Source organism: Chaetodon auriga, chromosome 7 (assembly GCF_051107435.1).
Source record: "Chaetodon auriga isolate fChaAug3 chromosome 7, fChaAug3.hap1, whole genome shotgun sequence".
NCBI classification, from domain to species: domain Eukaryota; kingdom Metazoa; phylum Chordata; class Actinopteri; order Chaetodontiformes; family Chaetodontidae; genus Chaetodon; species Chaetodon auriga.
The window spans coordinates 9,486,380-9,511,925 of NC_135080.1; the positions used below are offsets into that span (position 1 = coordinate 9,486,380).

The 25,546-nt window shown below is 41.4% G+C and overlaps 1 protein-coding gene across 2 annotated transcripts in view; it reads right to left on the reverse strand.

Moving 5' to 3' along the window:
• The window catches only part of LOC143323871 (neprilysin-like), a 31,280-nt gene extending 11,261 nt beyond the window's left edge, over positions 1–20,019 (reverse strand). The window contains exons 1-8 of one of the 2 annotated variants that reach the window (XM_076736020.1): positions 19,725–20,019; positions 16,482–16,658; positions 15,022–15,057; positions 12,602–12,763; positions 2,909–2,989; positions 2,412–2,507; positions 2,202–2,320; positions 2,005–2,073 (exon numbers count right to left, since the gene is read on the reverse strand). In XM_076736020.1, coding sequence (XP_076592135.1) covers positions 2,005–2,073; positions 2,202–2,320; positions 2,412–2,507; positions 2,909–2,989; positions 12,602–12,763; positions 15,022–15,057; positions 16,482–16,658; positions 19,725–19,767 — 783 coding nt within the window. In that variant the 5' untranslated portion in view covers positions 19,768–20,019. Of the gene's footprint in view, positions 1–2,004; positions 2,074–2,201; positions 2,321–2,411; positions 2,508–2,908; positions 2,990–12,601; positions 12,764–15,021; positions 15,058–16,481; positions 16,659–17,244; positions 17,268–19,724 lie in introns of those variants that run through there. The other variant, XM_076736021.1, reaches the window with a different exon arrangement.
• Between the last annotated feature and the right edge of the window lie 5,527 nt (positions 20,020–25,546).

Here is a 25,546-nt window from a genome sequence, read left to right on the forward strand (position 1 = left end):
ACACACACTCATTCATGATATTTGCATCTCTGCTTTACTTGAATAGGAAAGAAAGGAAGTTGCTGGCTTGAATTTAACCGATGACCAAAAGCTGGAGGTGACAGTATGCACTTATGCACACAAACTGGAAGATACACACAAACACACACTCAGCCCACCCCATGTTAAGTGCGGTAGAGTGCTGCTTTCTGCATATCAATCAAGGCTCTATGGTAAACTGTAAAGTAAAATGACAGCAGGCGATATCTGCTCAAATCACAAACATCTGGTCTGGATTGAGGCACGACCAAATCTGTTCTGCCTCAGAGTGCATTTTTATTTATCATGTAGACCAAGGGTGGGGAACGTGTGGCCTCCAGGCCTCCAGGCCCGTGAGACGATTTCATCCGGCCCAGGAGCCAATTCATAAATACCCAAAAGCAACTCAGAGATACAAAAAACTCCCAAGACAAAAATGACTTGTTTTCTGCAATAAAAGAAAATAACATAAAATAGTACACTAACATATCCTTCCAGGTGGCCCCTGAATGCATCAGGCATGTAGCAGTTATGTCAGGTTTGGGGAACCTCTGGCCTACAGACCATACACAGCCTGCAGGACTGTTTGATCCAGCCCACAATTCATAAAGGCAAAAATGCTATTACTTCTGCAGCGATAAAGAAAATAACATAAAATAGTGAACTGTATGTTCTTGTGGTCCTGAATGCAACACACTTGTGCCAGTTGATACCACGTCAGTCCATCATTGCACAATAAAGTTTATACTATTTAAAGGGTTTGTGTGCCCAACAAGCAGCTTTCACAAGACCTCATTCTGATGGAGAGAGTGTTATGCACGCAGGTCTTGTGGTGAGTGAGCTAATAGCTAAGAAGCTGAAAACTCAGAAGGAAGATTTGTGAAGGTAAGCCTTGTTGCTGCTGCAGAAGTGCTAGCATCGGATAAAGTAAAACAGTTCCAAAGTGTGAGCTTGTTTGGAATAATTCATAGAAAACCTGTCGTGGAAACTCAGTGATAGCAAGTGTCTCTGTGATTTGGCCTTCATGGTGAACATTACTAAGAACCTTCCAGACCTGAAACTCAAGCTCCAGCCAGCTTCTCAGCTCTCTGCTTTCAAATGTGAAATCATTTGAAGTGAAATTAAAGTTGTGTCAAGTCCAACTGGAAGGAGGTAACACTGTGCATGTTTCTACTCTGCTCAAACAAAAGCCTGCTATGACATCTGAACATGCCGCTGAGTGTGTAAACTCTTTCAGACATTAGAGGCAAGAGGTTTCAAAACTTGAAAACTAAACAAAAGGAACTGAACATTTTTGCGATGCTGACAACCTACAATACCAAATCACTGAGCTGCGACACAACAAAGAGCTCAAAGCGACAATAGCCTCCTTCTGCTCGACTTGTCTAAACTGCATGTACGCCTTGAGGATCTTCCCTTCTGATTCTGGGGAGACTGAAGTTTACTTCTCTATTTGGGACAACCCACTACTGTGAGCAGCTCGTTTCAGATCTGACTGTTGGAAAGACTTGGCTCCACTAAAGACTGACTGACCCCAACCTGGAAAACCAGCTGTGAGTATCATCATCCTCATCGTCACTAGCATCTGACATCAGACGCCTCACCAAAGAGAAGCAGTTCCAGCCATTACATTAGAGGGTGGTGTGATGTATGTGTTCAATAATTCAGTATGGCCCTCGAAGGATCTTATAAAGATTGAAATGGCCCTTTATAGGACAAAGGTTTCCCACCCCTGGTACACACATGCTTGTAAATGCATGTAAGCGTACAAACAAACACAAAGTTGATTAAAGTACTGATGTTTGAACCGATGCCCTAATCATTTGTCTGGCATCTTGTTTCCTGGAACAAACTCCTGGGGACATGGAACCCAGACTCAGTGGCACAGGCCCAAATGAACACATGGAGCTGTTTTCCTCGTGCATCAGTTGAAAGCCTTAATTATATTACCAAGTGTGCGTGCATCTGTATGAACCAAAATCCCACCTCTGTGTAGGGTCCGGTGCAAGTGTAGTAATCTCTTGACAAGAGGCCAAGGCTTGTCTGCTGGTCAAACTGCGAAAGAGGAAGACAAGAATTTATTTATCTGTCCAAAGACAGATTTGAAGAAATTGGTGAATGTTCATTTTCAGGCTGGATGGTTATGATGTGGAAGGGCTTTCTAGCTACAGTTGCACACCTACATGAATGATGTGTGAATTGGAGTCCCTGTCGTCAGTGCCAACAAAAAAGTTAACCAAGAGCTGAGTTCCATATTTCTCATTCAGCTTGGCGATGACGTCCTCCAACATCCAGTTTTTGCCTGAAGAAGAGAGACAGCAGGGAGAGTGAGGAGGAAAGAACCGCCTGTACACGACATCCGCTGTGCGCGACAGTGGAAAAGAATACTTTACCATAATTGGCCTCCCAGTTGTCCACAGCTATGGGCCACTCAAACACATCAGGCAGCATGTTGAGCAAAGGATCCCCTCCTCTTTGCTCAATTAAACCTTAAATGGAGAGTAGGAACAAGCAAAAATCTGTTAATAGTGGATACATTATTCCACATCAAAACTGTAAAACACAAAGTTATTGTTCATCCATTGTACTTCTTATCAAACATAATTAATCCCATCAAATTTGGGTACATTTGATGAGTTTATTGTTGTGACTTTTAAGCCAAAATGCTTTTGAAGAAAGCATTTATTTGCATTTAATTATGCTGTAAAGCATAAAAACAGTAATCCTTGCTTTTAAAACTAACAATTGTTATTAAAGTTTTTTAATTATAGTCTGGCAATGCACAAAACCTCTGATGACAGCAAAAAAAAAAAAAAAATCTTTCACTTTAGGACAATAGAGGATATAAAAGGGAATAGTATGTGTTGACATATGATTCTTGTGGACGCACTCTCATTGGTGCAGGACTTGTAAAGGGTCTTAGCCTTGGTGAGAGCAGCAGCCTCCCCCTCCACTGTTTTTTCAAGGACACCTACAAATAGAGCAGAGAAAAAGAGCAAGCATGAATGGAAGAAACACAGACAGAAAAATAAAGAAGCTAAAGGACTGAGAGTACATGTGGACAGAGGGACAGAGGGACGGGGAAAGAGACGGGTTAAGTAACTTCAGGTACACTGTTTTTTCGTCTTTTTGGATTCAAAAGAGAATCCAGCTGTCGTCCAGATGCATTTAATCACTTTGATTAAGGCATGTTGTTTGCCCCTGTGTCATAAAACGCCAACAAAAATAAAGTTATGACTTCAATCCACCGCAGAACAGAGCAACAAGTGACTATGCAGGCAATATGACATTATTCAAAGGGGAAAAAAAAGAAAAAAGTCATGGATGCATTTTAAGGGGGAAAAACTCTGTCATGCATATATAAATGCTAAACCGACGAAAAACAGATGTCAATTTAATTCTATTGTTCAATAGTATGCACAGTACATGAAGAACTAATGGACAATTGTAACCTTGTCAGATGGCAGATGTTCCGTAGTTTGTATATGATGACATGACTGGGCAATATTTGAAGGGAATATTCAGTTCAGAGAACAAATAAAGCTTTAATGCGGACTTTCCCTTACTGAACTGACTTTAGTCAGTTTTCACTATTTTGGCATTTCTTCAATATCATATAAAGTCCACTTGCCAACTTTGAAGAGATCAAACATTATATCATCAAACGCATCAAAGGCAGAACAATAGCGATACACCAACACACGATCGCAAAATGTTCCTTTGTGCTGTGCATGGCCAATCTTTGCTTTGAATGATTGAATAAGTGATTAAACACGAACTATTTATTAGTTGCAGTGCAATTAATCATTTCATTTGTGTGATTAAGATTATTTGGGTCATTTGTTGTAGAGGTCAACGCAGTCATATAAACCACAAATTATAGTGGCACTATGTCGTGCATATTTTAGTCTGTGGTCGCTATAAATTGGACTCTCAGCATGGCAGCGGTAATCATGGGGATGCGAGTGACCTCAGAGCAGGGAAGTCACACCAAAAAAAGATGGAAAGAAATCAAGGAGCAGTAAAGCTGAAGGTGTGGCAGTAAAGGGCCATTTGAAAACAGGAGTGAACACCATTGCTTGTTTTATTGCCTGCGTTCATTGCCTCTTCAACACCTGTTGTGGGCATATGGACGCCAGTTAGCTCAGCCTCAGGCTGGATAGGGTTTCTAGGTAGACAGCTAATCAAAATGAGTGATAAGTGTTGGGGTGTAAACTTGTTCAACTGAGGGGGAGGAGAATGGGACCAGCAGTACACGTTTCTTGTGTTGCCTCAAGGCACCGAGTTGCATATTGTAGCTTTAAAGTGCAACCATTCCCTCAGGATCCGCCGTCGCTTTTTGGCAGCATGCCACACGAGAATGAGCTTAGTTAAATGTTCAGATCATCGAAGTTTCAGTCTGTCATCCACTTGATAATTTGGGTGTTTCTCTGAAAACCACCATGGTGATTGACTGTGTGATATTGATAGAAATCCTCTGTCCTTCGAAACAAGAAAACCTCACACCTACTCAACAGGCATCTTCAACTCAACCTCAGCTTGAATTACCTGATGATTTGTCATTGAGTACCAAACATAAAAAACCTGAACTGTGCCCGCACTACAACACCATGAGCCTGACTCTCACATCACAAAGTTTACTATATGTTGAGACTCCCAGGGCTCTTTCCAAAGATCGTTTTAGAAGGACCTGTCCTGTCAGAGGCTGGAAGCTCAAATCCTGACTGAGTCACTTCAGCAAGTTAGCTCCGGCTATCATGATTTACAGCACAAGGTTGTTTAAGCCTAGAGAGATTTTGGAGGGTTTTGATCTGATCCCTTGAAATCCACCTGGTCACGGTTCAGTGGCGCAGCACTGCGTGGTTGAACTAAACTGAAAAACAAACCATTATGTGTAACAATAGAGCATAATCAGATATTTTTACGTAAGACTTCTTTTTTTCTTTGGGGCACACGGTTCGTTTTTGGTCCTGGAAAATTAGAGGTTTTGAGTTCAACATTTTTCCCATCTAAAAATATATGTGACAGTTCATTTCCAAAAGCCTGTGGGTTGCTGTGGAGAATGTGAAGGATTCATGATGCTTCCATTTATTTTATAAAGACTGCATCATGAATAATGGATGATGTAAATCTCTTTAAAGTCTAAGCGGATGTGATAAACTTCCTGTCCATGCAGAATGGTGTAAATGGTTGACCATGTGATTGCCTTTGCTATTGTTTATGGTAATTTAGAAGAAAGGCATAAACAGGCTGTTGAAGTTTTATGAAAGCAGTCAGAAGCCTGAACAGCCTAAATTTCACAAGTATAAATTTACATTTACATTTAAATCACACATTATTGCATTTGTATGTATGAACAAGATGTGTCGTGAATTTATTATATGTTTACTTCGACTATTTCAGAGTCATTCATTTGGATTGTTAATGTACTTACATGACACGGATGTGCCCACGCTGCACAAAATGCTCATGAAGTTCATGAAGGAGGGAAATGAATTGAGACCTCTCACATGTCTGCTCATCTGAAGTCTGTAGGAGTATTTCTATCTACTGTATTCTTTGGGTTTTTCAGTTTGAAAAAGCCATCAATTGATAGTACCAGCTAGCTCAGCATTTCAGAATGTGTCTCTGCCGTGCATTCACAAAGCTGCCACATCCACCACGTTAGCTCGCCAAGTCCAGCTGTGCAAACACTGTCTTCAGTGCAATGCATGTATCATTCATGATGACTGTATCCCTCCCTTGTTCTTGAAAGAATACAAAAACTTGGATTAAGGTAAGTTTGCATATGGCCTTTACCTTGCCAGACAAATCCTGAGACAAACACAAGCATGTGTAGCCCGATCTGTCTGAAACTAATCCTGCCTCTTCAGAAATACAAAGTGCTAAAATAAATTGTGCCACTTAAAAAAAACAGGAAAAAAAAAAAAAAAGCTCTGTAAAACTCAAGAGATTTTTATCCTGATGTGAGAAGAAGTTCATGTCATTGAAACATTGAAAAGTTCTAAATTAAAGTAACCCAACGAAGAATGAGAATTAGGCTTAGTTCAACATTTTAGGAAATACAATTATTGGCTTTCTTGCCAAGCGTTAAATGAGCAGATCAATACCACTCTCGTATGTGTCATCTCAATCCAGCAGACGGTTAGTTTAGCATAGCATAAAGTCTGGAAGTAGCCTGGTCCTGTCGAAAGATCACAAAATCTGCCTACCAGAACCTCTAAAGCTCACTTGTCAACGTATTGTATCTCATTTGTGGGACTATTTCTTTCAGGCAACCAGTGGAGACACCAGGAAGTTACTGGTTCCAGCCAAGAAATAAGTGGCCAATTGATATTTTGACACTTTTTTGAACACAAAAAACATAAAATGGGTTCCTTGGAGAGCTCTAGAGGTGCTTCTAGGTAGATTTTTTTTTTGCAGCATCCGTCTTTTCATCCAGTAACTCTTGGCGAGAGAGAACATTTTTGAAACCTGATTTCAGTATTGTCTGTCACATATAGAGTTATCTCTTATGTTCCATCGGATCCACAGATACACCATCTTCCTGCACATCTCAATGCAGCTCCAGGATCAATACAGGATGGATGGATCTTGAATTACCCAGCAAACTGACAGGGAACTCTCCCCTGAGCCCAACAAGACATCACTCATGTCACCATGAGTTCGGATCAAAAGATAAAAATGAAGAAAATGAAAGTTTACTGACAGACCAATCTCTAAAAAGTTAGATAAAGCTGTTAACATAAGACAAGGTTGATCCCCCTCTGTAATCTCTAAATTAATTTAATGTCACATCAGATCACCGTGTCTTAAAAACACTTTTCAGTGCAATCAAAATATCCAAAATTTAATTGAATATTATTTTGATTTGTTTTGAGTTGTCACTTTCCCTTTTTTCTGTTTCTCTCCTTGCATGACTGCATTTCACTTCAGCCTCTTTCTACCCTTTCATTTTTCTAATCCTCCCATTTTCTCATTACCATGTGTGCAGTATTTATGTGCTCATTTAATCTTAATGAAGTCCTGAGATAGGGACCCTTCACAGGGCGCTTCCTGCAAAAGGGCACAGATCATGTGTGTGTGATTGGATTACTGACTGCCTGGTGTTAATGTTTAACCACAGCAAAGGCTTGCCCTCTCACTCTCACACACAAATTCTGTCTCTTGCCCCGTGTGTGTGCGTGTTTGGATTTATTTGCGAATGGATTTTGTGCCGCCTGATGTTTGTTTGAGACATCACGGCAATTTGAACCAAAGCACTCAGCATGATGCAGAATCTGAATTTTGAGTTTCTCCCCTCTGCGTTGCCATTTTATCCTTGACTGCCTCTCGTTCCACTAGGCATTTCACTCGCAGTGTTTCCAGTAAGAGCTTTGCTTCCCATTTATCATTATGAAGCATTTCTTTATGGTACTGTATGTTGCGCACAGAAGCTGTAAATTACGTAGAAACTGAAATGAGCTGACACGTTATGAGAGTGATGAGTCTCAATCAGTAACAAATGAATTGTTTATTGTTGTAATAAAAACATAAAAGACTTATTTTTCTACAGTCATTGCTTTACATTTTTACAGCGGTAATAAACCCACTGCAAGAAATTTGGCAAAAAACACCTTTAAAATTTCATGCAAACAGTACAACAGCCAGTTAAAAACTCCATCAACTGCCTTAATGATGCAGCAAATAGCTTCATTGAGGTACTTAAGGTTTGCAATATTTTGTAGTTGTTTTTGAGCTTTGTCAGACTTCTGTTTGCGATACAGTGTTGATTTATCTTTATTTGATTTTGAGGTCATTGTGTGTGTGTTGGTGTTGTATTGGAGATAGAGTTGCATATTCTGGAGTTGCAAAATGAGAGGAACTATTTGGAGCATCCTCCGGAAGAAAAGGTCCTGTTTATTTTCTGCATAAACAGTGTTAGGTGACTGACAGCTGGAGCAGTTTCAAAGCTTGCATGTGCATGATGCTCACCTGGTTGAATCATTAGTTCAAAAGAAGAGCAAGCGTTGTAGGAAAATCCAGTTCTTTGATAAAAAGCGAAATGTCTGTCTGCATAAAAATGAAAGGACGGAAGTCAACTACAACTTCCAAGGTTAATTTAGATACCAAACATCCAGTCATTGCGTTTAAGATTCCACTGCTGGTGCTGCTTAAGGGGACCAGAAGCTACAGTTTACTTTTTGCAGAAACACAGTGCTTCATTTTGCAGTATAAATGAGCTCACGCAAAGATTCTGGGTCAATTTTGTGATGAATGTGGCAACAATGGCGTGGAGTTTTGTTCCTCAGTGGCAGTGACAAAACTCTCATCTCATCTGACTGCTTTCTTCTCCAAAGCAATGGTGGCTAAACCCCATGGGTATCATGGAGTTGTCTGAAATACCAGACAGCCAGAAAAAAAGCATAATTTCTCAGATTTCCATAACATCATCATAACATAAACTTAAAATATCATTAAATGATCTATGAGGCTCCTGTGTTCCTCTGTTGGGGGAACTTGGGGATAATATTTAAAGGAAAATTTACAGTGGGGAACAATACCTCTGAACCCAGGCGCTTATCCCTCTTTGCAACTACGTTTTGAACTAAAATCATTACTGTGTTTGCTGAAAACACTTATCCTGCTCATCAGCGCCCTTAAATGTACAGTTAGCATGTATTTAAGAATAAATCCATTGATTGTGGTGAGCTCACTTTTCCACTCGCCCTGCCATCAAGCCAAACTTTGGCCATATTCTGTCATTTACTCAGTGCCATGTTGTCAGTCAAAGTAACACCCCTTGGCAAATCTCACTGTACATAAACAGTCTGTCATGTACTCAGCACAGTGTTGGCTGTGAGACAGCTAACAGGGGGGATTATTACCTTGGTGGAGGTCTAAACTCTTTCCTGTTATTCATAAGCATCCTCGCTGGGAAACACATATTCAATTCGGGGTTTTCGTTAAATATATTTTTGTTGGCCAAGAATTACTGCATTAATATTCACATTATTTCCCTTGGCCACAAGCCTCTGGTCTGCTATCTTTATTTGATATGTTTATGAGAAATATAGTATTTATTGTGTTGTGCAATGATTCTGACTGGAATTTTGATATCAGGGAGGTCATGTGAACAAAACATTTATCTCAAAAGCCTCATTGTAGTCAGTTTGTTTCACAAAAGCTCACTTTCAATTATTGTTATCGCAGGAAAAACACAGACGTTCAGTCTTTTAGTATGTGGTGCTGCACACAGCATGCCTGACAAACATCTCGTATCTGAATGCCGTGAACACGTCACAGATTTTCGTCGACTCTCCAGGTGATGACAAATTCTTCAAGAAACATAAGCTGGTTCGTGTGTTGCATGCCTTCGGCTAGAATTATGCCTGTGCAATGAGATTTAGACCTGGAATGATGCGAGAAGCACCTCGTGCCATGCAGAAGAGCAGCCGTTTGCTCACGCTCATAAAAGTCACATGCACGTACACATGCACAGATGGACGTACGCACACGGGGCTCAGCTTGGAGATGACTACCACATGCTGCTTCACATTTCCTGACCTAGCCTCAAAGCTCTCCCTCACTTCACCTCAAATCCCCCTCCCCGGTTTGTATGTATCTCACCTATCGTTTCTTCTACATTACTCTCCTTTTGTCTCTCATTTCACATCAGTGCTTATCGTTTTTTTTTTTTCTTTTGTTTCATTTCTTTCATCCTCCTTCGCCTGATGTTCTTCTCCCCTTCCTCTTCCTGACACAAACTAGTTAGTAATTAAAACGCTCACGGTCAATTGGGCAAATTATTGCACAGTATGCCACACCTGAGTAGGGGGAGGTGGAAAAAACATTCACACAATCGTGTGCACACACATACACACAAAGCTGTGGTTACAATCAGAGTGCAGATCCTCATTATGAATCATTTATAGCCTTTTACAGCAGCAGAGAACAATCCTAGGCATTTACAAGCAACCACAAATCTACACAGCTATTCGCGCACGTATACATGCACGCAGGCTTTTTTTATTGCTGCCATGCGGCCTAGAGCGCTGCAGTGTCCAGGTGTTTCCAGGCCCCTAAAGCTGTTGACAGGAAAAGGATCTGTCCATCAGCGGGCGGTGGTATTCAAGCAGGCGACAGCCGCCAGCCCCGAGATCAGAGGTTGCATGTTTGATGTCACCTCCAGAGCAGAGGTCACAACTCTGCAGAGGCCTCACACTGCCAGGACCTACATCTCGACATGCATGAGTCGTTCAGAAAAAATGACACTCAGGAAGCCAGAAGGTCTGAGTCGCTAATATAAATGTTCAAGAAAAGCAGCTTGCACACATGCCTCGGTTTGGTATACCAAGTACAATCTTAAATACACAGCGTTCACATTTTATTTCTCCCTAAAACACACACAGACCTTCACACAAAGCAAACCTGAACATGTGTGAATACAGTACAGTCGGACGCATTCCAACTGTGCCTGGTAAGCCAGACGGCCTGAAGGAATGAACACAACGCTGACGGTTGGTGGGGATTTCAGCTGTTGAATGACTAGGACCAGTTCTTTGGCCGCACGATCCCTTTCTGCGGTAAATGCAGCGTTTAGATAAGTCAGTGATTCTAAAACATCAACTTTTACACTTTGCCCAGCATTTCATCATCAGATGCAGACGTGTTTTTTTTTCCTCTTTTTTCCTCTCTCTCTCTCTCTGTGTTTTCAGACAGGCAGCAAATATCACAGCAAGACCACTGATAAATCTGCTCAATCGCAGTAAAAATACAACAAAGTGTGAAATGACGCCATGCGCTCACACAGAGACATGCTATGTACGTAAATGCACATACAGTAACAAAATGCCTAAAACGAGCCCTTGTTGAGCAATGTTTATTCTCCTTTTTCCCCCCTGTGTGTGATTTTTATGGGTGTTAAGGCTGCCATGGAGAAGAGAGGAGAAGAGAGCAGTAGAGACCAGAACAGATGGCCTTTTAGTTGCTATAAAGCAATGTACAATGCAACAAAAAGTGCAAATATGCATAATTTTTCTGACATTTTTCTACTCCAACATATCTTGTTTGTTAGAAATCGAATTACAATGCTTCTGAATCATACAGAATCATACAGAACAAATCATTGTGAAGGAATATGAGCCAGAATTTCAAGAACACAAGTTTGTAATTAGGCCACAACAGAGCGACTGAAAATGCACTTTTACCACTACAAGCACCCTCGAACGACAAGGTATAGAAATGAATGCTGACTACATTACAAGCAATCTCTAAATCCTAATGAATGTGGTATTGATCTGCAAAAAGGTGTTTATCAAGCAGCAAAAGGAAAGTGAGAGACAGTGAGAGCTGTCGGTGCATGAAGAACAAGTTTAAAGACATTTTTTTTTCCAGGACACAAAAAGAAAAAGGTCTAAACTGTAGGGGAAAAATCTTTTTGCTGGCTAAAGACTCATGACTGGTTCCCTATCCTTTTAAACAATAAGACGCAATAATCTTAAATAAAGATATCTATCCATTGCCACCCACATTAGCCATCTTTATGACAAATAATCTGCATGTCATCAACGGCAGCACAAGGACAGACAGCAAAAGGGGAAAAAAAAAAGAAAAAACACCAGGTCTCCAAGACACGAGACCGCGTGTTTTTCCATCGAGATTGGACAGATAAAGTGCTCGAGGCTGGTGCAAATTACTTGAGTCCACGAGACAGGCTGCACTTTAAACCCTGGTTTTCGTTTCCCACGAAGGATCAATCTTTCTCAACCCTCTGAATCACTCTCTTTCTCCTGCAGCCAATCTGCACTGTCTTCATTATAGTGGAAGGGACTGGCATATAAATTGTAAATTTATGGCAGATGAAGAGTTTCGTTTGTCCATGGAAAGTTTGCGCTCCTTGAAGATTTAGCACCCAGAGCACCACTGGCCTTCTCACCGACAACTTGAGGTGAAGTATGGACCCTCACACACACACATACACACACACACGACCGCTCACACATACGCAGTGTAAGTTGACCCTTTCCGTAGCAGCCATACCACAAGGACAGTAACAAGACACTAAAAGCTGGCAAAACACTTGAGATACACACACATTCAAAGCTGCTATTACCAGTTTTCTCACAGGTGTGTGTTGGTGTCTTTAGAAAACAGCCTGAAAGCGATGTCCACACACACACACACATGCACGCACACACACACACACACACACACACACACACACAGAGAGATAACGCCAGCTCTGTTGACAAACTCTCAGCTCACATGGTAGTACTGGAGCCAAACTCCCATGGCATCTGTGATATCTATAGAGCTGCAGTCCCTGAAGTACAGTCCTCTTTAGCTCATATTCTCAAGCAACTGAATCAAGCTGTTCTCAGTCCTCTTGCAGAGCAAGTGGACTGAAAAAGACTTACTGTTCTAGGTTGCTTAACAGCTCTTAATCACGAACTAAATACAATGTTATGACTCTAATGAAAACAGGCACCACAGGTCTCCACATCCCTCACAAATGAGGGGCCTGTGTGTGTTGGGGTCTCGCTGTATGTTGATCTTTGTTTGCCTGTGTGTGTGGGTGGATGAGTGTGTGTAGGTGCCTGACCTTTGAGAATGACCTCCAGCTCGTCTCGTAAGATGTCGAAGGTGCTGTATCTGGAGCTGGTCTCGGGGATGATGTTCTTTTTCAGCCAGCCTCCACAGGCGTACTGGTAGAAGTTGTCACAAGGGTCCACGCCAGCATCCATGTTCTCAAGGAGACGAGACGCTGCACGGACGGAGATGTAACCAAAGCTCTGAGAACTGGAGGAAATGCTTAAGAAACCATAACACCAGGCAGGATGTAGGAGATCGATGTGAAATCAGCTAACACTAATGACCCTTTGTATATGTGTGAGTTTAGTATAAGACAGCAGCCAGTTAGCTTGGGTTAGCATAAACACTGGAAAGAGCGAACAGACCAGCTAACACATACATTTCCAATAACATTCCCAAAAATTTCCTTATAGTGGTTGTCTGCCAATCAGGAGGTTGGTGGTTCAATTCCTGGCCTCAGCAGTCCACATGACGAAGTATCCTTGGGCAAGGTGCTGAACCCCAAAACTATGCTGTGCCATCGGTGTGTGAATTCATATATATGTCACTGGATAAAATTGTAATTCAATGTAACATTTATAACATATTCCATTAACGATATGAAGTAATGTTTTTTTAGGGGTAATTTGGACAATGTTGCCCTGAGGTTCCCTGCTGGTAGCCTTTTTTTTTTTTTTTTTTTTGTGGCTACTTTTTTCAGTTATTCACATGTTTTCAGAAGGTTTTGTGTTTTTGTATTACTTATCTTAAAACATTTGCAAAGGTCATTTTTAACAAGCTAATAATACTAATGTCTACCTGTAATGCATGCTGTAATGTGTTGAGTGTGTTTTACACGTTTGGACCACCTCATTTACAGTACAGAACTCTAGGGATGTCGTAATTCTTCATTTCAAATTTGTGAGGTATGAATGGAGAAAACTCATTAGTGTGACTTGCTTTAAAGTCCCTTCTTATAAATATAACTGAATGGACAGATATGAGAGTTGAATTGATCTTTTATCGAACTAATAGCAAGCACAGCTGAGATTATGGACCACCTTAAGATTTCGATGCTTGCAGAATGTTTCACACTCTTCTTGTAGAGTGTAATAACACACTGTACCCTCCAAAACACATTTAAGAAATGTCATTAACTCTTCATTGAAATATCAAACAAAAACCTGTGGTAAAAAAGCATAAAAGTATAATGGCAGTAATTGGGTTCAGTTCTGCACCAGAGCTGGAAATGTGTTAACTTTTTTGAGCTGCAATTAAATTACATGAGGCAGCTGAGAGATCCCCTGTGACAAGGCTGTCGGTCAAATCTGACTGAATTGGGACATTGGTTCCACTAAAACGCATTGGAAATGAATTGGCATCTGTTGCTGGAAACTAGACTTAAAGATTTCTAAATCCAAGAAAAGATGAAGAAAGAGAAACATTAGATGTTACACTGCAGCACACAGCTGTCATTTTACATATGGTAATTAATAATTTAAAATAGCCTGGTCCCAAATAGATATTGCATCCTGTCATACATGTACTCTGAATACAGTGTGCCTGTTTGCTCTGAGGAACATCAGCGCAGGTCACACACTGTGGCAGGGCCTGTGTAAGATCTGGGGTTTATCCATAGACATTGAATGGGGCTTTGACTTCACTGAAGCCATAAAATGTTTGTGTGAGCTTTTGCACCAAAATGACACATATGCTCTAGCATTGCTTGGATGCAACTTTCTTCAGACAGGTTGCTCTCAGGACACAAGGAAGCACGGTGTCAGTTGTTTGAATGAGCGACTCTTGAGAAAGCTGCAACCAGCAACACCGCAGGCCAAGCGATTGGCCTGTTCCTGACGGATACATTTCAAATGGGCACTGCACAACCAAAAGAAAGGTTAGGACACTGGTCAATATCGGTTACATGCCCATTTGGCAGGAATCCTGCAATTAAGGCAAGAGACTTTGACGTTATCAGAAAAGGTGTGCGATACAATAAAGTCTCAGTTCGTTACTGCAGTCATGTGATCATGGAGCACTTAGAGTTAAATTATAAAAGCTCCATAACAAAACTCGATATGTTGAAACAGTTTAGCTTTGGACACATGTTGCACACATAAATCCCAATGGATTTACTTAAGCTGTAGATACTTGCTCATACCCATCGCTAGTTTCTCAGCTTCTCTTTTACAGTTGCTCAGATGTGATCCGAGAACAATAACCCTGTGCAACATGTTTCTGCTGATCAGAGCTGTTTCTGTTTGTTTGATCACTGTTTTGACTTAGAGGCAATATAATCACAGTTGAAGGGGCCATTTTCTCTAACTATGTCTGAAATCCCCTGGCTTCTGCAGCAGTCTCAATTTTCCCATCCTGCCCGCCTCTGTGAAAAATCAAAGCCTTTAGAATGAGACAATAAAGAGCATGCACAAACAAACACACAGTGCTTACCTGACTGCGTGCAGTCAGCTGTGGTGCAGATTTCATCTACAGGAAAATGCAAAACAAACCATCACTCACAGGGATTTTTGCAGTCATCACTCATTATGTCAAATGTTCATTCTCTCCTTCCTCTTTCCCTTTTCTTTCATTTCTTTTCATCACTATCGCATCCTTCACACACGTACAACCTTAAACTGCTGAGAAGTGTTGCTTTCACTTCGTCAGGCATGATTTAGGTGCGAACTGTGACATAGACATATACTGACACAGGCGCACACACACACCCACCAGCGAACTGTCACATGGCCTTAAACACATTGCTTCATGCGTTACGTGTGAATGCACGTGATGTGCAGACAGGTGAGTGCACACGCAGGTACAAAGATAGACGCAGTCATTAAACCTCGTTTTCCTGACACTGCAGTTTACATATTTATCAATCACAGGACTGCACCAGATAATAATAGCTCAACACACACTCATATGCCAACCCAAGCATTTGCAGATTGGCTTTTTTGTCAGGTGCTTCTATTCTTGACCTGCTGAACTTCACAGTTGTTCTGTCAGCAATAATTTATGCTTAAGTCTATAAATAAGCAGTTCATTACCCACGTTAATGTCATACTGGTAGATAGCATTTGTGGTACCACATAGCAGTGATCTGTTGTCCTTGGACTGACGAGTGATTAACAACTGTGCTTTCTGTCAACTCCATGTGCAAGTTATCCAAGCAAAGCAGTAGTCCTGATATCATTAATTAGAGAACCCATATGATACCCATATTGTGACATTGATCTGAAGCAGGTTTGGTGGGCTTCCCATGGCGAAGAAAGAGGGATGGAGGTGTCTGTTCGATTTCACTGCCTCCACTTTAAATGATCCATTTCTCAAAATGTGAATTGATGACATTTACAGCGAGGTATAAGTTACACAATGCTTCATAAATTACACGAAAGTCTGAAATAGCACAATGTTTGAGATGCACACAGTGTTGTATAAAAATGCCGGAGAACACAAAGGAAGCCCTGAAAAGGACCTTTGCACACTGCATTCTTCTTTCTGCCTCAGCGGCTGTACTTTTGCACTCTTTAAAGCCGGCAGCTCGAGTGTCTTCAGTTCACCTGAACAAAATGCTCTTCCTCAGCAAGCTCCTTTCATGCTTATCATTACCCATGAACTCAGCTGGAAGTGATGGTCAGCGCATGTGCCCACTTTAAACGAGGCAAGCTTCAAAAGTTGTGAAGGGTTCAATTATTGCCGTGATAAGAAAAACTAAAGACAGTCCTCTATGCTGAGTGGCTCCCAAAAAAGTTTTTAATTACATGACAGACTTTTTTTGATCACTCTGGTGATTGTCAGAGTCTGACAAAGATCTAAAACAGATGTTTATCTAGGAGCCGCTCAGGTTTTCAGATAGTTGTCACTTTTTCTTATCAGTGTGAGTCCTCTGTCCTTTCCTCAGCACTCACCAGTCTTCTGTGTGGCAAAGAGGATGATGAGGGCAACGATGACGATGAAGAGCAAGGAGACGATAGTAATGAGTCCGATCTCCAGGGAGGTCCATCGGGGCTTCTTAGCCGACTTCGGGGGGTTGGTCTCTGTCATTCTCAAGTCTCTTCCTTCAGCTGCCGGCTGTAACAACTCACCTGAGGAGAGAGCGAGAGCCACGGGAACGATTAGTCGACTGCTGGCTGATTACTCAGCAAAAAACCTGAAAATCAATTGACTGTCATCTATCAAGCAAACATGTCAAACACTTGCTGGCTGCAGCTTCTTAAATATGACAATGTGCTGCTTTTCTTGTCTTTATATAATTTGTGCAAATTGAATCATTTCTTTTACTATTTTCTCACATTACACTAATCAATTAATGGATTCACTGAAAAATGAATGGGTAGATTATTTGGTAATGGAAATAATCATGAATTGCTGTCCTAAACAGAAGGAAAAAAATGGGAACTTTCTCTATATAACACATAGTTACACTTTCTCAAATGTGAGGATTTTGCCACTTTGGCAACACACCAGTTCCAGCTGAAATTATACTAATTTAATAAGGAAACATTCAATTAAGTCACAAGGCAAAGAAAGAAAATGCAAAAGTAAAAGGGAGATAACAGACACACGACGGAGATAAGAAAACAAATGAGAAAAAAACAAACAGTAGTTTTTTAACAAAAAAGAAAAAAAATGCAGTCTGGAGAAAAAGGTGAGAACAATGGAAGTTCTTACCCTCTGGTGGCAGTACACTCCAGACAAAAATAAAAAATAAAAAAGAAACTCACACTTCAGAAGAATGGAAAACAAGAGAGACCTTTCCTCTTCTCCTTACTATAAAGTGCTGTTTTCCGCTCTGGGGCCGAGTGGGAACTTTACAAAGTTCATGTAACAAGCAGTTAAGTCTATCTCTGAAGGCAATTAATCCTTAATCCCTTACCGACAGCACAAAAACACACACTCATGCAATCACTGCACAAACACACACTCGTCCACAGCCATGCTCTCTCACACACTTTTACAGGCTGGTGTCATGAAGCGCCTTTGCAGATGGGTGGGTCTCTGTGCACGCTGGCCGAGATGAGAGTGCAGCTCGACCAAAGGACAAAGTCTCTTAACTTCCTTTGAACAAGTAGACAGCTACTGACGCACAACATCACCTCCTGTACACACACACACACGCGTGCATCACGCTTGCACATAACCACAGTCCTGCTGAATGTCAAATCCCCTATCATTCTTCTTCATGACTAAACAATGGAGCAATGTACAGTAAACTGGCTCAGTTACAGTCATTATCCAGCCTGGCAGTTGGCCATTACTGTATACACCAACCACAGCTCCCGACAGGCTGCTTTTCCAACTCCACAGCAGCACTACAGCATGCATGACAACACTTTAGGTCATGAGATTTACTACAGGGTGGTAATGGATACTTTTCCCTGCAGTGTTTGTGTTTGATGGACGTGGTTCAACAGTTATCTGGATAAAGGCATCTGAAAACATGGAGTGAAATGAGTGATCAAAGAGATCAGATCGACAGTAGGATGACACGAGTTGTCAATCAAAATTTCCTGTCAACCTGTCTCTGGCTGCAGGAGGCGGCAGAAACTTAAACTTAACAAAAGCAAACTTTTTTTCTTTTTCTGAGAAAAAAATGCATCACTGTGACAGCAGTCCCACAACTCTAATAAAACCATGTGTGCATGTCAGCGTTGGAGAGGCCGTACACGTTGCATGCCAAGAAATGAGATGCCTGCGAAATTTATTTAAAAGGAAAAGGGACATGAAGACGGAGTGAAGGAATGTGCAAAAGAGCGAGGGGTGGGGGGAAGGAAGTCGTATAAACAAAGTGGGACACTGAGAGGTAAATCATGTTTAAGTGACTCCAGTGTGCTGATGTATGAATCTTAAGTACCGCTTACTGTATGTCCCTCTCATGCATTATCACTCATAGATGATGCTTACTGCTGTGTTACTTTACATGACAGTTTGAATTGCTTCATTGCTTCTGGATCAATTATGGAGCCTGCCGGCATAGTACACACATGACATTGATGCCTTTACGGATGTTTGCTCGGTGAGGGAGGAAGGCCTAACGTGTGTGTTATTTGTAAGGTGAGCTGCTGTTCCAGCTCTGATGTTCCTGCTCTTGTCGTAGGACACAGTGGCTGTTCTCATACTGTAGCTCTGATGGCTTTTCTGAGTGTGTTTTTGAAGGTCTGTGCTGACGTTTCTGCATTTTTAAGATAAGGAGTACCCAAACTCAAAACTCGCTCTTTCTCTTGTTCTCCAATCTCTGTATGTCTGTCATGATATATCTAAAACATAAAAAGTTCCCATGTCTTGTGAGACCTCACAAACCCCTTCAAAATTAAACCCATCATTCACTTAGACACCTGAAAACACCCATGTGTCTGCAGACACACGCACGCACACACGCACACACACACACAAGTCAACATGACACTACTTGCACAAAGTCACTTTTTAACAAATGTGAGCCATGAACATGTCATGTGCTTAATTGAGTTTGAATAAGTACAGGAATGTGGCCTACTTTAACTTAAAATAACACCTTCTCTGGGAGGTGAGTTCAGCACTGGGCCTGTAGTTGCCGTTGCCGTACAGTCACTGAAGACTAAAATCACTTTAAAATCATTTTTGAGGGAGGAGACATGATGCCCAAAGGTGCTGTGATCTAGCTGAAATGAAGCCCACCTCTTAAATTGCTTTCCTAATGGTTTTCCTGATAGCAGCATGAATGGAATAAGAAAAATAACTTTTTAAAGGGATATAACAACTTAAAATATCACCAATGCCCTTCAACTGGCATACAATGAACCAAAACCACCAAGTAAACTTAGTGAAATAATGGACTAAAGTGTTTTCTCGTATGACCAAATACAACTCGGTGTTAAAACTCCAGTGATAAAAATATTCAGCTGCAGCACGCACAGTGATTTGCAGCTGAGCGAGACGCAGTTAGATGCGTGCCAGCTCCTCATCTCCTGTTGCACGGAATTCCAAGGGAGCTGGCATGATCAACTGGTGCACGCTGACCCGTGTCACCAAGCCGGCACGCGCGCGCGCACACGCAAATAATTCTGCACTCGCGCGCGTATACGCATAGACACACACACACACACACAGGGAGAGACGCACACAGATGGCACCGCGTTATAAGAAGCGCTCCGGCTGCGTGAATGACTTACCAGATGTGTCCGGAAATTTTCGGTCGATGATATATATGGGCATCACATCCACTGATCAAACATCCATCAAATCCACAAAGGGAGCGCGAAGAGCTGATGGATCTGTTACACACTATCTATTTGCTTCACCCTGGATTTCAACAAGGCACACACCGATCCCGCCTCTCCTCCTCTCCTTCTCCTTCTTCTTCTTCTTCCTTTGGCTTTCTATTCTAGGAGTGCTCATTCACACAGACACACACACACACACATACACACACTCACGCGCAGACCCTTCACTACAACTACCTACTGTACTGTACCACATCTACCCACAGAGGATCGCGGAATTCAAATAAGCCATCAGACTCTTGCGCAGCGCAATTGGTCAAGTGTGTGATCCGCAGGGGGGGATCCCATATTTATACAGCCTATGACATACAGTGAGGCAGTGAAGCAGCCTTGTGAAGTTCCCGGTCCACTGAGTCGTTGCCTCCTCCGTCAGGGCGGCGTTTAGAAGTGACCCTGTCAGCGGCACTTGCTGTCAGTGGCGCCGAGATGGCTCCAGGGCGCAGGTTCAGGTGAACAGTGTGATGAAGTGATGTGTAGTACTTTTCAGCGTACTTACTCATAGGGCTGTCAACAGCTTTTAATCCAATCCAACGCACTTTGTAGTTAGAGAGCGCTTACAGCGAAATCCGTTGTGATATATATTGTTTTCGGGACTCATTATACTGAGCTACCAGGTTTTTACTCCAGTTATTGCAGACAGTAATTTACATTTAGGATAATAAATGGCGCTCTCTCAGACATCTTTTGAATATTACCAATTCTAATTAGCAAAGCTGCACTTAAAAGGTCATGGTGTTTATGGTTCACAAGATAGTGTTAATTTGGGGGTTGGGATCTCCTGAAGGTCCCTGGACCTCTCTTTGGGAACATTTTGTGTCATCCGGACACTACAAAGTGAGATCAGTGTGTTTGTAATACGTAGAGCACATAAAATAAAAGTATCTGCTCTAGCTGAAGATGCAGCATAAGATTTAATCACTATTTGAATGTAACTATGGTTGGTAAGGTTACATATCATTGTATAAAATATGAATTCATTAATATAGGTTGCGCTTAGTAGCATTAAATGTAACCTTTAAGCCAGAGCGAAAGAGGAATTTCACAGTATCCTTATTGTAATCGTGCATTTGGGAGGTTTTTTTTTAAACATCTAGGTTACAAATTATTGTTGTTTCGATAAAATGTTAATCAGTCATCTTATTGACAGGACCTGCTTCACAGTCACTGGACTGCCTTTCAAACAGTGCATCTGCAAAAAGTTTCCAATTTAGCCTACAGACATCTGTACATGCGATTAAGGACATCACTAGCACCAGTGTTTGATTCTTTAACAGTAAAACCCTGCTTCCTCTAGGGTTTCATAAGCCTATATACTTTTTTACAGTATGGTGACATGGCTCACTATCTAGCCCAATAAAAATACCTTTCACTTTGATCCATCTACTCTGCAAACAGAGTAAATGGATCAAATACGGCCTCATGCTTATGCCCTCTTTAATGTTTAACACCAAAGTTCATCCGAGGGTCACCCCTGTAAGTGCAATTAACTCTGTAAACACATGTGGATGTTGGGTCTAAAAGTGAAAATTAGCATTAAAGTGAGAGGAAAGCAAGCGGAGTCTGTCACTGCAGAGAGTAAATGACCTAATTTAAGTGGAAGCAAAGGGAGTCTGCCAGACGAGGACTTGTCATCATTGTTATCAGTGGCCGATGGTATTCATGCAATCTATGCTAAGCTGCATTGCTGATGTGTTATAATATGTATCTGGGTACAGAACACTTTACCATATGGTTATGTAGCATGTGAGCAGGTGAAAGAGACATTTTAGATGACGCCTACATATGGTATGACTGGGAAACTACACTTCTACACTATCTTTAATGCTCCCAAACCACATCGTGCCTGTAGCCTTCATCGCTGCACATGCTGTCATGACAGTGCCTTTGTCATTATCTACTCTAAACTTAAAAGATAAACACTTACGCAAGCCTATTTTAGTGTCACCTCGTCATACCATCCATGTTTGATTGCTTCTGATAATGAACAGCTTGATTCCCCACTGAGGGATTTCCATCTGTGTGTATATCGTTTGAATATCTGTGATGGTGAACTGACAGCAGTTTTCAAAGTAGCTGCCTGTCAATGCATCTAAAGGATGTTCACATTTGCCGGCAGTGCAACCTCTGTGATCATATTTTCCATCATTTTGTTGCTGTGCTTTTCAAATATACCCCCTCGCCCCTTCTCTGTTGGCCATTTGAGCTCTGTTCACTGTCAGTAAACCCAGCATGTTATGGACTCCTGGAGAGTATTGGATTTTAATTGCACTGTGCCCAGGGTGACACAGGTATTAAACAAAAATAGGCGCATGTGTGCAAACACAGACACACTCACACAGACCCACATGCACTCTGCATCACTCGTCAGGTGTTGTAGTATTTTGCAGAGGAAGCAGCCAGTGCCAAACAGGATTACACAGACACACACACACACGCATCAAGTAGCAACATGCGCATTGCTTGTCACTCAAGGTTTGTACATTTACCCGAAACTAAACTAAGTGCTTGAAGTATCATAACTAACTAATCATAACTGATACAATGTCATGTGCTTACAAAACTATTGGTCATATGTTTATTGAGACTGGGATGACAACATGACTGTGAGTCAATTGCCTTGACAAAGAGTTGTGTTTGTATTATAATACCTATTCTGAACTTCTTAAATCTTTCCATGGAAAAATATTTACATATCTTAACAGAACTGAAACCAAAACTAACTATTAAAAAAACTGACGCAGACCTTCTCCGAAAACTGAACTGAAAGAAATACAAAAATATAATACCTCTGGTGACATGTAGATACCCCGCTGACTAGAAAGATGTGCTTTTAATTGCACCTGAGTGGAATTTATTTCTGAAAAGAACATGTCTGTCCATACTTTAGATGTGATTCATCATCAGAGCTTTGAGTGACAGCCTTGTGGCTTTGCTCAATTAACGTCAACTGTTTTCTAGCGCTTCCAGGACACGAATAACATGTTCCAGAGAATCGCAAGGAAGCAAAACACCATGACTAACAAGCAGTTCTGCATTTTGTTCACATATGCTTGTGAATCACACAGAACAGCAAGTTTGTCACTAGTTTGAGAAATCGCTCCGTGTTACAGTTAAATTCAACTGATGTGCGATTGTTAGGCGTTTGAAGGTTCCTTGGTTCGATCAAGGTCGCTCAGACGGGCTGTCCTATCAGCACCCCCCTTCAGGAATTGTCAGGGGAGTGACTGTCCTATCAGCAACGGACAGGCTGTCCAGTTATCCTCATAGTCCGCTGTCAGCACACATGAACACACACACACACACACGCACACAATGTGACACTAAAGTACAGAAACACACAAACACAACCACACAGGCAAGGAGTCAGAAATACTACACACACACATTAATAACCTTAGTGCTGTCACTCAGGGAGAGGGACTTTCAGACTGAGGTTTGTGGCGGTCATGAGGCAGCAAGAAGAGGAACAGAGGAGATGGACAGAGAGATAAGAAGAGGAAAACGGTTAAAAGTGCCAACTTAGCCCATATTTCCAGGCTGATGCAGACAGCTCGGGAGTTTTTCTAGTTGTTTTTGTTATCTATGATGAACTGGACAGGGGAAAATAAGGTTTTGAATGTGTCCAAACACTGAACTTTTCTTGTTCTTCACAGCTTCATGTTGCCGGTATTAGCGCTCTTTTGCAGTCACTTCAGTGATTTATGTGACTCAGTATGAAATACATTGTGTGATAAGGCATTAGCGAAGTGTACCCAAGGGAAGCGGCCGCAATATTGGAGCAAAGCTGGATGATCAAATGTTCTCTTTTTTCACACATACACGCTCACAAAATGTCGTTGTCACTTGGGAGGACACCGTGTTTGCTGACTTTAATTTTCTGGACATTCAATCTAATCGCTACATGTATAATAAAAGGCATTACACTAACTATAAAACAAGCTTTAACCATTATATTTAATCATTTCCCATGTGGGGAAAAGCTTTTTGTCCCCACATGGGAGATGAGAGCCTGCATTGTGACTCTGTTTTTGTCCTCACACTGAAATTAATACATTTCCACACACGCACGCACGCACGCACGCACACTGTTTTTTGATAAAGACGCTATTTGTGCACAGATTGTTCTTCTGATAATGCTCTCAAGGTTTTTCCAATTTCATTTGAAATGCACAAGTGGGACAAGACTCTTTTCATCTCTCCTGCATCATTCTGTGTGTTCACCTGCGTCATTGCCTTTATGACTACCAGCTTCCTTTCATCGCTTACTAACCTCTTCACTTGCCTGCGCTTGCTTTGCCATCGTGAGTTAGTATCTTTAGGAATCTGCTGATGTGGAAAGGAATGACAGGTGACTTAAGATAGCCCGTTTCAAGACCCTCCCATGTAGATCAGATCAAATCATTTCATTGATATGTCTGCAGGTCCACTTTGTCAAATTCTGATGTATCTGAGACACACTAAAGGCGTAACTGGGTGGTAGTGCTGCACCCTCGTCATGCTCATTGTGCTGTGTCACACGCTTGTCAGTTCTTCTGATATGTCTCTTTGTTTCTCCTAACAGTCCTCTCCTCTGCCCTCTCCTTTAATCATATGCATGCCAGTACATGTTGACTTCAGTCAGCTCAAAATATTTACTCTGCATGAAGTTTTCATGTCATGTGTATCCACCCAGCAAGTGCAACAGTTCCACTGCAGCTGCTCTTAAAATATTACTATTTTAGTTTATTTAAAACTGCACTAAGGGATATTTTTACATTAACAATGGATCAAAAGACGATGAATAATGTGAAACAGGCCGCCTGGAGTGATGAGCAAACAGAAAGCTATCATGTCTAAAGAGCATTTTGGCATCTTTCAGTTTACTCGTCTGCAGGTCTACGCGCATTAATCTTTTGGTTTACTTTCAGTACGCTCATCAAACTGATTTCCAGCCTCGGCAGGCAGCTGTTTTCAGTTGAAAAGGTTTGATAAATCCACCTGGTGCCACCTGGCCAGCACCAAATAGCAGACACAAGATTAGCAGCTAGTAGGTGAACATAATGGAGCATTTAGCAGCTATATTTTTCTCGGAATTTGATGAGGACCAAAACAGAACTATAAGGAGAGTAACTGTTGGACTTCAGGTGACCATAAATATGAGTCCAAATGAAAGCTTATGTTTCTCTGTGCCTGCCGGACGTGTAAAAAGTCAACTGTTTTCTAACACATTGAGCATAACCGCTTTATAAAGTGATGATACCTCAGTTTTGTTCTGCTGCCCCCAAGTGGCAAAAACTTAGTTAATGCAACTTTAAAGGGATTTTGTGTACGATTTCCTGCTTTGGCTAAGAAAAATATATACATAAAATACCTCACCATACACTTGTAGGGTCATAAATGATGATTAAGAGGCATTTCTTTTGTCTAAGTCTACACATTGTTTTCATGAAAATCCAGCACAGTATAACTTTAAAGATACAATAATGACATAATAATTGTACGTATATTGGCTATAACTCTCTCTCTGATGGATTTGAATTGTAATTCACTCTCAGCCTCACTCACTGATGTTTATCAGGCTGCAGACTCTCCACAGGGGGAGCACCAACCAGTTCCACACATGTGGACTTGCGGTTCCAAATGACTGCTGCTGTCACTTTTCTTGCAGTTAGGTGGCCCATGTGGGACTGAAGTTTCAGGTCCAAAACTGAAATTTCCGCTCTGTAGTCGTA